This window comes from Aulonocara stuartgranti, assembly GCF_965226115.1.
Source record: "Aulonocara stuartgranti genome assembly, chromosome: 6".
Classification (NCBI taxonomy): Eukaryota; Metazoa; Chordata; class Actinopteri; order Cichliformes; family Cichlidae; genus Aulonocara; species Aulonocara stuartgranti.
In genome coordinates, this window is record NC_138944.1 from 852,316 (window position 1) to 867,337 (window position 15,022).

Below are 15,022 nucleotides of genomic sequence, written 5' to 3' on the forward strand. Positions count from 1 at the left end.
AAGCCAACATTTACACCACTGACAGGTGTCTTACCATACAGCTGTTTGTCTATCAAAAAGTCACAAAAAGCACAAATTAACACACACATACAGTGAATGCTCACATGTCAGATATCGTCTCACTGCTGGCTTTCACCTACCTGTCTTAACGAATCCACCTGAAAGGACAGCAAGTACGAAACAGGAAGTCAGAGTTAGTCATTTGGTTTTGTGGCAATTCTTAGAAATCATGAAAGCGACACACATAAACGGTTTGCAGACAGGAAGGGGACAAAGAAAGCGGCTTACCGACTTCCTGAAGCAACACAGCTGAAGAGAAGAAAGAGACGAGAGAGACATGAAGCAGAAGTGACATCAGAAGGTCTCTGTTTGACACACCTGTCCTCAACCTGTCCTTCATGCTGCTGAACGAACGCGTGACAAACGTGACGCCAACGACGGTTCGAGCGGTGGTCAGCTGTTAGTTTACTGTTACATCTAACACAAATTTAAAGTGTGCGATTAACACGGACACGTGCAGGTTTCATATGAGAGTCCAGGCTGAATGGACCTGACCCGTCCTCCCCAACCTGCCAGCATCACAGCTTGACCGGACACATCCGCATCTGTCCACACCTGGACCAACAAGGAAGCGAGAATCTCTCTCCTAGCCTCTCCGGGACTAAGATAAGACGAACTAGCATGTTCTAGTGAGGCGAACTGGGCGAAGACACAAACTCCACAAAAACCACCTGAAAACCCAGTGAAACACCCAGGCTGCCTCAGTACACTCAGGGAAATGAAAGTGGGCGGTTGTTACGTTTAAAAGATTCAAACTGGTAATCTGAACAAAATAACTTCCTGTTTCTGTGGTGACCATAATTCCAAAGATTTGAGACCACGGGAAAATCACTGGAGTTATAAGAGGCAGACGACCACACAGACGACGTGTATGCTATCGCTCTTTATTGTGGTTTAACCTGTCAGAGACAAAAACGTGCAGAAAGTTGTGTATCGAGCCTTGTGATCAGAACCTTCCTGCTGTTTTTAAGCCTGGATTGACAGCTCAGTGGCACAGCGGTTACCACTGTTGCCTCACAGCAAGAAGGTCCTGTGGTCAAATCCACAATCTGGCCGAGTTTGCAGTGGGTACTCTGACTTCCTCCCACAACTGAAAAGTTAGGTTAGTTGGTGTTTCTAAATTACCTGTGAGTGCAAATGGTTGTCTGTCTCTCTGTGTTAGCCCTGCGACAGAATGGTGACCTATCCAGGGTTTGCCCCGCCTCTCGCCCTATCACGTCCGGATAGGCCCCGGTAACCATGGTAAAAGTGTTTTTACGTTAAGTGGCCCTCGAGGCCTGGAGTTGGACACCCCTGGTCTAGAATTTGTTGAACACTCTAAAAAATTAAGTCTTTAAATGAACTTAATGAAAAGGATTTCCACATTAATAAATGGCTTTCTGTCAGCATTAGGCATTTTTTTCAGACTAACATCATTTTCATGGGTTGGATCAACTTAAATAAATTAAGTTAGACTCAACTGCAGTAAATAAGTTGATCCAACTCCATTAAGTTATAATAACAGCATTGCATAATGCTAAAATAAAGCAATTTAATCACATGAAAATTCTTTCCATTATTTGTTCATGTTATTCAATTTAGTCCAAAGGAGTTTATTTAAAAATCACAAATCGCCACAGCAGTCGCCTCAAGTTAAAGACCCTGCAATGAAAACCCAACAATCATATGACCCCCTTTGAGCAAGCACTTTGGCGACAGTGGGAAGGACAAACTCCCTTTGAACAGGAAGAAACCTCCAGCAGAACCAGGCTCAGGGAGGGGCGGGGCCATCCAAGAGCTGTTAAACGCCACAGGTGACCTGGTTACACGTGCCTTCACATCACAAACCCGACGAGAAGAAAAAGCGACACCGGGTGTTCGCCATAAACGTCTGAGTGAACGGCAACAATACTGTGTGAAGATTTCTATGAACCCGGAGAAAAGAATCAACGCCTTGATTTTGTTGTCGCCTTATATATCGATAAAGTTGACTCAAACTGTCCTAGCACCTCTCAGCACTGATAATTCAGTCTGGACCAATAGGACGCCAGCTGAGGGCAAAGGAGTGACAGCAGCAAAGACAAACTCCACAAAGACAGGCAAAGGAGGACAGGTCAGAGGTCGTCAGAGGTTAAGGTGCCTGTCCACACCTGTCCATCTCCTCCTGTTCCAGTACGGCTCCTGCAGCTCTACGTAGAAGCTGGCATTCTTATCATACTCCTCGTGATCGATTATTTTAATGGCTATGATCTTCCTGTGGGGGGAGGGGGGTCAGAGGTCAAGGGTCATGCATTAGTTCACACAAACACAGACACCTTGTCTGCCTGCTGGGATGCAAAAACATGATTAGCTCAGATTATTAAAGGATGAGCTCAACTCAAACTTCCCCGCACTCGTTATGACATTAAACACCACATCAACAGGGCTGACTGAGGTCAAAGGTTATCAGTGATATAGAAGGGGTCAGGGTACAGGAAGGCGACACCCCCCCACCTTTCCTCTCACTCATCTCCAGCAGCCGAGGCTCTCCGATCTCCAGGAAGAAGTTCTTGTTCTTCTCGTACTCTTCGTCATCGATTATATTTATCCGAATGGTTTTGCTGAAACAGAGAAAAGCCGGAAAGAGAGTTTGCAGAAGGAGAAGCGTGCAGAAGCCCGAGACACCGCAAAAGGAGAAACACGGCGGGCAGAGGGAGACGCCGCCGACATTTACACACACACCGCGTGACCTCGTGTTTCTGTTCGCCGGCACCGCTTCGTACGAACGTTATGTGCGCAGCTCTCTGAGCTCCAACCCTAAACCAGGCCAGTACTATGCTTAATATTTATGACTCCAGGAAATCAAATCTGAGTTGTTCAGGTGAGGCAGCAGAGTTAGGAGTGTGAGGACGCACAGAAGAGAGTCAGTCATTTCTGAATTTCATGTGAAACAGAGAAGACGAGAGGACGGCGAGGAGATCTCATGATGACACAGTTTGTTTGTTCGGTGTTGGAGGCGGAGCTGGAGGCTACAGCAGGCCGTGTGTGTGTGTGAATGGAAACTGCATCCACTCCCATGTTTATTTAATGTGAGCAGATTGATGCTTTGGGGCTTTCTCAGTGATCCAAGGACACGGTTTGTTTGGTGTCACAGTTTCAGGACACTTTCAGCTTTGTGGATGTTTGAGTTTCAGTTTTATTCATCCAAAGAATCTGTAAATAAAATAAAAGTAATCAAAGAACTCACAGACAAAAGAGCTGATTTAAAACCAGTAAAGTGTAAATCATCATCAAAGTTATCTGCAAAGACAGAAGGTTGTTTGGGATCAGCGAGGATGACTTAGATCTCACTTTGTGCCGATTCATTATTATTTAACTTTTAAGTCATCTTTAAAGAACCTGATAATGCAGATTACAGTTACTGCTGCTCATTTTAATACTCGTCTGTTTGTTTCCACCCCGAGTATATTTAGTGCTGGTTACAGATCGACCATGTTACCATGGAAGGAGTGCCCAGGTGATTCTCAGGTGGAGGTAAATCTCACAGCACCAGAGGAGCACCTTCTGTTCCCTATAGCAGGAACACAAGACTCTAAAAAGTCCCATCAGAAGGAAACAGCTGGAAGGACAGCTGGACAGGAAAGGACGGGACAAACATGGACACTAACTGAACCCGCCCGGCCGAGACTCTCTGCCGTAAAGCTACAACCACACTCACAGCTTTGCCGTAAACCAAAGAACGCGCAGAGACTCGGACGTCCACGGCGCGTCCTCAGATATTAACTGTGTAAATGTGAGGTCTCTGTGTAAACAGGACTGAAAACAGAAGCTCATAAACTCATTTTATCAAACACAGAAACACGTCACACGTTAAAGCTGACAAAATGAGCTGTTCTGAGATCAGTTTTAAAGCAGGACAGCAAATCTAAACTGCGGGTTTAGCATCGTCTTGCTCCATCATGAGGTGCACAGGCACTGACACGCCCCCATCAGAGCTGCAGGCTGATGTTTGGTTGGGTCTGACCTCAGATCAGTTTTAAAGGAGCTTTGGAGCTGTAACTTGTATGTATGGAAGACACGCTGAGCTGCTCACAGACGCTGACTTCGCAGGTCGGCGACCCTCTGCCTCTCTAAGACGGCGGTTTGATGCTGTGATCGCGCGTCCTCTTCCTTCACCTGTTTCTCTTTTTGCAGAATTTTTTTAAAGTTGTTGCCATGAAATTCAAAATGACCTCATATTTTTCTAACAATGGAAAATGTTGTCAGTTTAAAGCTTTGATTCGTTGTCTGTGTTTTATTGTAAATAAAATAAGCATCCTGAGTTTTGTGCATCTGGGTTGTAAAATCTTGAAAGCTGCTTCGTTGCAGTGACAGAGCGTGAATGCACCGAGGAGCTACAAATGGAAACGCTCTCCGAGCTGCAGAGGTCTGTGTGATTTACTGCCTCTATAAAAATCAGAGATTACATATAAACTCTACGTAAGTCAGCTTTTTATCACTGCAGAGGGTTTCTGTGGAGGAAGGAGAAACGAGATAAAAAGTACACCGAGTCTGCAGACGTGGCCGCCGGCCAGCAGCGACCTCCCCCGTCGTCGGCCGTGACAGGAACAAGCTGCAGTGATGTGTCTGCTTTATGGGCTGATGCTGCGACGAAGAGCAGGGACGAGGTGCTGCTGCCTGAACGCGGGCTGGCCTAATAAGGAAGAGAGCAGCGTGGTGTTTATCTGCTCCGCACAGCAGACAGAAGACATCTGACACACTGAAAATCCCCCACACCTCCAGCCGCCTGAGAAAAGATGGAAACACGAGCGAACATCCAGCATCCGTGCAGCAGGCAGCTGCAGGCCGCCCCCTCAGCGAGCCGCTGCCATGCAGGATGCAGGTGTGCACACCTGCAGCAGCTGTTACGTTTCAAATCATCACACTTTCACTGATCCGGCATCCGACCACACACCGCCATGATGTCACAGACTGCTTTGACTGGCACCTTACACCAGGGCTGTCAAACATAAGGCCCGGGGGCCACAATCGGGCCCCTGGATGGCTTTGGAAAATGTGAAGGAGGGCATAAATTGTTGGCTGTATTTGAATACATTTCCTGCCACGCTCATTCACGCTGCACCAACGTGACAGAAAACACTGAAAGTTGTGTTGCCGTCTACGACACAAACGTCAGATTTTTATTTATTTCACAAACGTCCTTAATGAGAAAAAAGCTTTTTCTGTGACTTAACTGAAACTTTATGTTTTATAATTACAGGAGAGTCTGGCCAATGACAGAAGGCCTAGTTTCACTGAGCCCACCCAATCAGGAGCAGAGATGGGCAGTAACTGTAATCTGATTACTTTTTTCAGGTAACGAGTAAAGTAAGGGATTACTATTGCAAAAACAGTAATTAGATTACCTTTACTTTCCCGTAGGAACGCTGCGTTACTGCATTACTAAAACCGTGACTTTTTGTGAGAATGTCTCACGACAGTGACGTAAGCGAGTGCGCCATTAGTGACAACAGCTGTGTGCAGATCAACAATGGATCACATATCGATTGTGGGAGAGAGTATGAGCGTGCAGCGTTTAAAGCGTGGAAGTACTGACCTTACTTTGAGTTTGATTCCATAAAAAGGGACAAAAACATTAGTGTCCGCTGTGCGTGGGAAGAAAACTTCTTTTTACAGCGAAAAAAACCCCTAAACTTCCAACAAGCACCGAGTAGCTACGACGTAATGGGAAACTCACAGAGAAACTCGCGGATTCTTCCACTGACCGCGGCACACCTGCACCAGGGTAAACCTCCGCCTACCCCACTCCTGCTTTACAGGTGAAAATAGAGCAACAGGACCGCTGAGTCTTTGACTTTATTTATTTTCTGCTGTGTTTTACTTGCATCTATTTGAAAGACTGAGTGTAAACACAAAAAATATTTTATTTTATGAGCTGGAATGTGCAGAAAATAGGTTTAAATGTTAAACTAATTTCTTCCAGTCAGAGAATGTTGCATATAATTAAATCTCTGCTTGATGCATAAAGTTAAAAGATTAAAACTAATAAAACAAGTTTTAAAAAGAGACTTTTCCATTTGATTACATTTTGTATGATGGATTATGCAGAAAAAGTAGAATTGGGCTGAAAGATCTATCACTTTATCACCTCTTCAGGTTGTAAATCGTGTTTTTAAAAAGTAACTAAGTAATTAATTACTTTTGAAAATAAGTAATCAGTAAAGTAACGGGATTACTTTTTTGGGGAAGTAATCGGTAATTAGTTCCTGATTACTTTTTTCAAGTAACTTGACCAACACTGATCAGGAGTGAGGTGATGTTACACATTCGTTTGACACAAAGTGAGCATATTTGGAGACATGGGTGGAGTCATAATGTAGTGTGGCAGTGAGAAAAGTAACGCTTTATGTAGCCTTGACACGACACGGAAAGAAATAACAAGGAAAGGAAAGAAGGAAAGGAAAAACGGAAAGGAAAGAAGACAAGGAAGGAAAGAAAGAAGGAAGGGCCCGGTCTCTGCTCTTCTGTTGGAGCCGTCATATCGCTCCTTCCTCGTGTTGACAAAAACCGGACACAGGAAATGCTACGGCTGCCTCGGTGACGGCTACGAACTATAAACCGGCGCAATGATGCCAGGACAGCAGACACATTCCAGGAAGAGTTTCATATGTTTAATATCTCGTCATTTACTGGATTGTCTGACACCTAGAAGAAGGTGATCCAGATCAATCACGTGTCGGAGGGCCAATCAGAGCTCCGCCCTCTCAAACACATCGAGGGTGCAGCTTCACAACGCGTGACCTGCTGAGGCGCAAACACCGCCGTCCCCACAGACAGCTGTTTACAGCCAGGGGACACCTGCAGGGTGTGACACGCATCGAGTCACGCTGTAACATAATCACAAAGCACACAGTGGCTGATTTGCTGGGCGCCATCACATGACCTGACAGTCTGCCTGAGGCAAAGCAGACGCTGCCTCTGGGAAAAAGAATCACTTGGATAAGACCATCAAATGTTCCCGTCAGGACGACTGCAGCAGCCCTTCACCTGGATCACCTGTCCAGCTGTTTCAACATCACTACATCAGCTGCGTGTCAAACTGAATGCCATCGAGCACGTTCACCGCCGCCGTGCAGCGTGCAGGCGTTTGTGTACCTGACTCGCTGCAGCTTTGATGGATGCAAGCTGTGCGGCTTGTCCTGCTTCTGTCACTGGAGGACTTTCCTTCAAACTCACTGAGCAGCACACACAGTGCTGACGGGGAGGCGTGCAGACTGACGGTGCGCCTAATAAACTGACTATAAACGACCCGCCTGCAGCCATCTGTCTCCCGGGTGACTGAACGCAGCCTAAAACAGGACGTGCCGTGGAGCTTGGAGATCCTGCCTCTGCTGCGATAACTCCATCGGTCTATATAAGGCTGCGGCCGCAGCGCTGCCAGCGTCCTCATTAATAAACTCAAACACAGGACGAGCGAGGCAGCGTCTCCATTCCAGCACGCCGTCCTCTTCCTTTCGCGGATATAAATGTTTTCATTTGAGACGTGGAAAGAGTCGACCTGCAGCCACTATGCCAGGCATGTAAGGCTGAAGACACAAGTCACGTGACTGTGTGGAGGCGGAGTTACACTCAGACCGGGGTACAAGAGCTGTGAGGCATTTCGCTCGTTTTCATCGTGACCTACGACCTCAGCACCCTGAGTGGTCACTAGGATTACTCTACCTAAACACAGTAGTTAGATTACTTCTACACATGGTGTGCCCCAAATGTTTGATGTAGTTTTCTTAACTTGTGGCTTTATATTTATGCACGGGAGCCCAGCTGGCCCCCGCCGTGTGGCTCCACACCACCAGCAACCTGTGTGTGTCTCTGTGTGTGTCTCTGTGTGTGTGTGTGTCTGTGTGTGTCTCTGTGTGTGTGTGTGTCTGTGTGTGTGTGTGTGTGTGTCTGTGTGTGTGTGTGTGTGCGTGCACATGTGTGTGTGTGTGTCTGTGTATGTGTGTGTGTCTGTGTGTGTGTGTCTGTGTGTGTGTGTGTGCGTGCACATGTGTGTGTGTGTGTGTGTGTGTGTGCGTGCACATGTGTGTGTGTGTGTCTGTGTATGTGTGTGTGTCTGTGTGTGTGTGTCTGTGTGTGTGTGTGTGTGTGTGTGTGTGTGTGTGCGTGCACATGTGTATGTGTGTGTGTCTGTGTGTGTGTGTCTGTGTGTGTATGTGTGTGTGTCTGTGTGTGTGTGTCTGTGTCTGTGTGTGTGTGTGTGTGTGTGTGTGTGCGTGCACATGTGTGTGTGTCTGTGTATGTGTGTCTGTGTATGTGTGTGTGTGTGTCTGTGTGTGTGTGTGTGCGCGCACATGTGTGTGTGTGTGTGTGTGTGTGCGTGCACATGTGTGTGTGTGTGTGTGTGTGTGTGCGTGCACATGTGTGTGTGTGTGTCTGTGTGTGTGTGTGTGCGTGCACATGTGTGTGTGTGTCTGTGTGTGTGTGTGTGTGTGTCTGTGTGTGTGTGTGTGCGTGCACATGTGTGTGTGTGTCTGTGTGTGTGTGTGTGTGCGCGCACATGTGTGTGTGTGTGTGTGTGTGTGCGTCTTAATTCTACATGAGGATTGTGGATTCATTCATTAAAGTTGTGGATTAATTACCTTTAAAGATCAGGACCAGCTGTGTGTGACGTGGAAGCAGAAGCTGAATAATAATGGATTGGATTTATAAAGCGCCTTTCAAGGCACCCAAGGTGCTTTACAATACCACTAATCATTCACTCTCACATTCACACACTGACAAATTTGAGTTCTCTGACTCTTGTTTAGTGTCAGCAGCATCTGATGGTGCTTCAGGTGTCGAGTGATTAAACTCGATGGAAGTGATGCTTCTGATGCTGAAACTATTGTCTGCGTCGTGTACAGTTTAAAGAGGTGATGAAAAAATTCCCATGCCTGTTCATTAGAATAATCTGGAAAGGTTTGAAATCTACAGAGTGATCCGTACATAAATCCATTTATATTTTAGGATTAATAAGAAACCATGTAAGAGAAGCCAGGCCTGCCACGTGATGGTGTAAGGGCTAACCTCTTAACATGTTCGGTTTTGTTTCAGCCACATGCCAAACAGACAGTAGAAAATGTTAGGTCACAAAGAAATGCAATTCTCCTTAAAAAGCTGATCCATGAACTAATCCAAACATGACTGAACTCAAACCCTAACTCTAGTCCTGGAGGAGGAGCCAAAACACTGGTGGGTGCGAAGCGATTAGCATGTAAGATACTGTTACTATAACACCTGTGGAGCTAAAGTTGTTTCAGATCGTTAAAGAGGATTCGTACTTACGAAATCTCATCGTTCTCAAACTCCAGAACTCCGTGTGTATCCTCAAAGTCCTCGCCGCCTCCTTTAGCGGACCCCTGTATCGTTTTGTAGGGCACTACCACAACGCCGCGTGCTCCTGAGGTCCGGATCACCTTGACCTCCATCACCCCGACGCTCTCGCTCACGGTCATCACTGGCTCCTCGAACGCAAAGATCCCGGCGTGGTCATCATCAAATATGGTAACGGTGGCCGTGCAGGGCAAACCCAGACCTGCGAGGGTGTCCACGTGGTTTGCCTCGTGACTGTTCGAACCCTCAGCTGTAACTCTGACGTTGCTTAGGTGAACCAGGAAGTGCTCGTCTTCTTCAAAGATGTCGTCATCGATAATATCGATGCGGATTTCTTTTTCCGTCTCACCGGGTTTGAACACAACTGTTCCTTCTGTGAACTGATAATCTGAGCCGGCGTTGGCGGTGCCGTCTTCTGTCCGGTAATCCACGGAGACCGTGCTGGTCAGGTCTCCGCCACGTCGAACCACATTCAGTGCCACGCTGCCGCAGTTCTCCAAACACTGGTAGGTACCAGGGTCGAAGATCACTTTGGAAGAGAAGTCGTTCACCGACACCTCAGAGAAGATATCATGGGTGGCTCTCTTGGCTTGGTCAGCGGCATGCTTCTTCAGGACGTTACCCGCTCCTGTCATGATTCTGGTCGCTTGGCAGCGGTAGAAAGCTCGACTCTTCTGTTGCTGGGTTAAAACTTGGTAATTCGCAAGCTCCATCAGCTGCTCCATCTCCTTCTCCGGATGTTTCTGTTTCAGCTCCTTCAGGATCCTCGCCACCTCCCTGCGGGCCTCCTCCTCGTCCAGCTCCTTCCCTTCAAATCCTGCCTCTCCATCTGTGAACTCCTCTCCATGAGAGTTGAGCATTTTTCCATCCATTTCAATGTCAACCTTTGAGGGAAGTTCTGGTTCTCCCTCCGTTTCGATGATCACTCCTTTCCGCTTCCCCGCCCTGTATCGCTTGTACATGTATTTGTAGAAAAGAAGTCTGCGATCCGCTATGTACGCCAATCCAACGCAAAGTGGGAAGAAGAAGAGCGTGAGAAGCCCCTCCCATATTTCCACAACTCCTGGAGAAAAGACAGCCAGGATCAGATAAAGCCAGGTGTAAGCAAAGACGCTCCAGGCAGCGGTGATGAAGAACACGCGCAAGTGCTTCACTTTTCTGGTCTCTCCTTCAGGAATGACAGACACACACAGCCCGATGATGACGAACATGTTGAAGGCGGCGCTTCCTACGATGGTGTTGGGACCGAGCTCCCCGGCATTGAAGTTGTGCCCACAAACCTCCACCACTGAGAGGAGGATCTCTGGGGCGGATGAACCCAGTGCCATCAGGGTCAGGTTGGACACTGTCTCATTCCAGATGCGTACAGTCGTCGTGATCTTCTCACCGTTTGGTTTCTTGATGGTGATCCGTCTCTCCTGGGAGGTGATGACTTCGATGGATGCCATGAAGCGATCGGCGATAATGGAGACCCCTAAGAACATGTACGCTAACCCCACGAAGTATATGGTTGCTCTGGCGAGGCGGTCAGTGAAGGCTGGGTTTTCTGGCTTCCACATAGGAAGGATAACGCCCTCTATGCAGTTGGTGCTTCCACCACATTTGCTGTGGTTGGTGGCTGTCTGGTTGGAGGTGAGAGTCAGAGTAGAGCCCGCTGCTGCTGAATATGGAAACTCAGTTGAGATGACGGTCAGAAAGAAAATCAGCTTATAGGTGAAGAACATCGGCATGGTCCTGGCTGGGCTCATGGTGCTTCAGCTCCCTTAAACCTGTAAGATACAGAGAGAGTGCTCATTATTCTGGTTTCTCCCTAATTATGTTTAAAACCGAGCTGGAGCTGAAGCCTTGTTCCACATTCAAACTAGCTCTACTTCTAAAAGTGGCTGTGAAACTGGCAGCAGCAGTGCTTCAGTGAAAAAAGGAGAGTCTGTCCTCTCATCTGTATGAAAGCTAAAGTCTGTCCTGACCCACACATGAGTCATGTTCTCATGAGATGGGCTTGGTTTGTGAAACATGAAATGCTTCTGGCAGGCTGAACAATATTATTGGTGTATCTTATGGGGTGGCTGTAGCTCAGAAATCTGCTCTCTCCTTCTAGTACTGACAGGGAGAGAGAGCAGATTTCTTCTTCATTGGCTTCCTGTTAAATCCAGAATTCAAAATCCTGCTCCTCACATACAAGGTCTTAAATAATCAGGCCCCATCTTATCTTAATGACCTTGTAGTACCATATCACCCTATTAGAGCACTTCGCTCTCGCTCTGCAGGCCTACTTGTTGTTCCTAGAGTATTTAAAAGTAGAATGGGAGGCAGAGCCTTCAGTTTTCAGGCCCCTCTTCTGTGGAACCAGCTTCCAGTTTGGATTCAGGAGACAGACACTATCTCTACTTTCAAGATTAGGCTTCAAACTTTCCTTTTTGCTAAAGCATATAGTTAGGGCTGGACCAGGTGACCTTCCCACTGTCGCCAAAGTGCTTGCTCATAGGGGGTCATATGATTGTTGGGTTTTTCTCTGTATGTATTATTGTAGGGTCTACCTTACAACATCAAGCACCTTGAGCCGACTGTTGTTGTGATTTGAATTGAATAGATCAGGTCAGCTACACAGCAAATTCAAAAGTGTTAAATGTTTTGGTGTTAATAGTCTTCTTGCAAAAGTAGAGTTAATTTTACTCTAAGTAGAGTCACATTCTTTTAACCACCAACAGAGTAAATTCACAGACTCCGCCCCCAGCACGGCTCCAATCGAAGCTGAAGTGAAGCCGTTTCAGAACATTTTGCTCTACATATTTGAGTTGTTTGCCATGCTTGGTAAGTCATTTTTTCAAAGATTGTTTCAATTATTATCATGAGCTTTTACTTCTGTGGCTCTTTGGAGTTGAGACAAAGCTGTGTGAAAGGCATTAGCCATGTTGCTCGCTGATAGCATAACATTCTGTTTTAGCTAGCTGAAAGGTATTGTTTGCGGGCAAATACCACAGCACTGAAAAAAAGCTTGCATGTGAATTTTCAGTCAAACTTTTGGTCAAATACGCCTAAAACAATGTCTAGAATGTGAAATGTTGGTATAATGGTGCTACTTGAAGCCTGAAAACGATCGCCCATAAAAAAAAACAACGAGCAAACAGCAGTAGCAGACGTCCTGACTGGATTCTACGTTAGCATAGATCCCTCCAGAGTTTTGTGCACACGGTTTAGGTAAAAATTAAAAAGGTTGAGGTTTTACATTTAGTTCAGTATTACCTGTTGCCTGTGTCCTTGTCTTTTGGGAAAATACTTTACACAAGTAATGGCTCAAAGAGGATTCCTTTTTTTTACTGTGCTGCAATTGTTTACTGGATTATTTGTGCCATTAATTAGTGTCAACTAATTTTTATTCAATCTCCGCACAGGATATGCTTGTGAAGATGGAATATGGGGGAGAGCAGAAGTGCGTTGAAGTTCCACAAAGGGATGAATGAAGGACATGCATATTGTATTGAAGAAATAAGTGATGAGATGCTGTTATTTGCATTTACCATGTCAGACCTTTTGATAAACAAAATTCTAATGAAAGTGAGAACATGTACACTGTTACATCTTTCAGAAAATGTTTTGAAATTGTGGTGCACAGTTCAGAATAAATGTTTTTCAAAAACCATTGCATCTTTTTAGTAAACGTTTATTTCCAAAAGAAATTTCTAGAAGTTCAGAACAGTAAAATTCCTGCTTTTTAGAATGAATTAGAAGATAACTCTGACGTAGTTAAACTAAAATACTCTTTGAGAGTTAATATATAAACTCTTAACACCAAGTGTTAAATTATCAACTCCAGACAGATTTGGTGTTTAACACTAAATCAGAGTTAACGTACCAACTCTCCAAAAAGAGTTAAATTAACACTCTCTGGTGTGGACCCATATAGACACTTTAATAGTGTTGAAGTCAAATCCGACAGTGTTAATTTGGACATGCTGGATTTGCTGTGTACTAATCAAAAGGTTGGCAGTTTGATCCCTGCTCCTGTCTCCATGCCAAGGTATCTGTGGGCAAGACACTGAACCTCATGTTGCTCTCTGAGGCATTCTTCAGAGTGTGGCTGTTAGAGAGAAAGCACTTGAGTAGAAAAAGTGTTTGTGTGAATGTGATAGTGCAGATGGGGCGGAGCCACAGAGCAGCTCCTCCTATTTCAACCCTACACCAGCAACACTGAAGTCTAATGAGAGGCTGCTCTTACAATAACAGCTGACAACAGCAACCATGGCTGTTGTTCCTACAAGGTCACATTTCACACCTCAGTATGACTATGAAAAGACACAAAGCAGCCCAATTACACAAAGGCAAACTAACCTGCTGCAAGAGAGCGAGACAGGAAATCAAAGGTACAAAAGTATATAATAAAATAAATATATATATATATATATATAATAAAAAGAAACAGAAAAGTACCACGAACACTGCAAATCACTTTAGAAGAAAGAAAAACGTCAACACAAGCTGTCAGAAATGTGATAAAAGAAGACAAAGCTACGAAGAGAAAACGACAACCAGCGAGCCGCAAACCTGCTGGAAAAGAGAAAAACTACTACTGGAGGACATCAAACTGTTAAAACAAGTGACAAAAAATGACTAAAGTGACACAGTCCTTTAAATTCGTTTATGTCTCTTTTATATTCAAGCTTTTTAAATAAAGATAAAATTTGAATGGACATCTTTAAAATGATTCGATGATCTTTAATAACCCAACCAAGTTTGCAGCTCACACACACTGATCACAAACACTGCTGCGTGTCAGCGTCCAGGTCAAAAATGCTAATTTATAATAAAAAAATATATACATAAATAAACAAGGATGGGTGTGCGAAAATGAACAATCGTAGACCGATTAATCCAAACCATCCCTGTCAGAGTTAGATCAGGGAGAGATGCTGTGACCTGCTGTGACATGAACAGCAACACAAGCTCAGCTGAAACGCTGGAGCACGATTGCTCAGGAGAAAATCAGAAACCTACCTTGGCTCAAACTGTTTCAGGTGAAGATCAAACTCACTGATGGACGATGGAAAAGAAGAAAAAATCAGAAGGGTGACAAATGCACAAGACTTTTCATCTGACAGAGAGCTGAAACCCCGACACTAAACCTCCTCCAGAGGACCAGCGAGAGGCTGTCAGACGGCGTGGAGACGAGGAACAGAAACACCACCTGATGATAACACCGAAATAACAACAGAGCCGACGGAGCAGCGCCGTCCTCTCCTCAGCACCTCCTCTCCCTCTGCCGCCCGCAGGGTGACGTTAACAAAGAGGACACGAAATCAGCAAATCAGATCACGTGTAACAAATTCATTCAGAGCCAGGCTGTTTCCTGCAGCTCCGCTCTCACGTTTCCTCTTTAACGGGGGTCAGATTACTGAATCTGGAGTTTGGTGAGTCCACACCTCACGTCTCATCCTAAACTGATTTGGTCCTCCTCTGCTTCCTGCAAACTTCAATTCAGTTTGATTTACACAGCGCCAAACCACAGCAACAGTCGCCTCAAGGTGCTTTATATTGTAAGGTCGACCCTACAATAATCCATACAGAGAAAAACCCAACAATCACATGATCCCCTATGAGCAAGCACTTTGGTGACAGTGGGAAGAAAAAACTCCCT

At 45.6% G+C, this 15,022-nt stretch overlaps 1 protein-coding gene across 2 annotated transcripts in view; it reads right to left on the reverse strand.

Moving 5' to 3' along the window:
* Window positions 1-14,598, reverse strand: part of slc8a1a (solute carrier family 8 member 1a) — a 28,168-nt gene extending 13,570 nt beyond the window's left edge. Inside the window, exons 1-4 of one of the 2 annotated variants that reach the window (XM_082535602.1) lie at window positions 14,383-14,598; window positions 9,343-11,159; window positions 2,190-2,293; window positions 141-158 (exon numbers count right to left, since the gene is read on the reverse strand). In XM_082535602.1, coding sequence (XP_082391728.1) covers window positions 141-158; window positions 2,190-2,293; window positions 9,343-11,138 — 1,918 coding nt within the window. In that variant the 5' untranslated portion in view covers window positions 11,139-11,159; window positions 14,383-14,598. Of the gene's footprint in view, window positions 1-140; window positions 159-2,189; window positions 2,294-9,342; window positions 11,160-14,382 lie in introns of those variants that run through there. The other variant, XM_082535603.1, reaches the window with a different exon arrangement.
* Window positions 14,599-15,022: the final 424 nt, after the last annotated feature.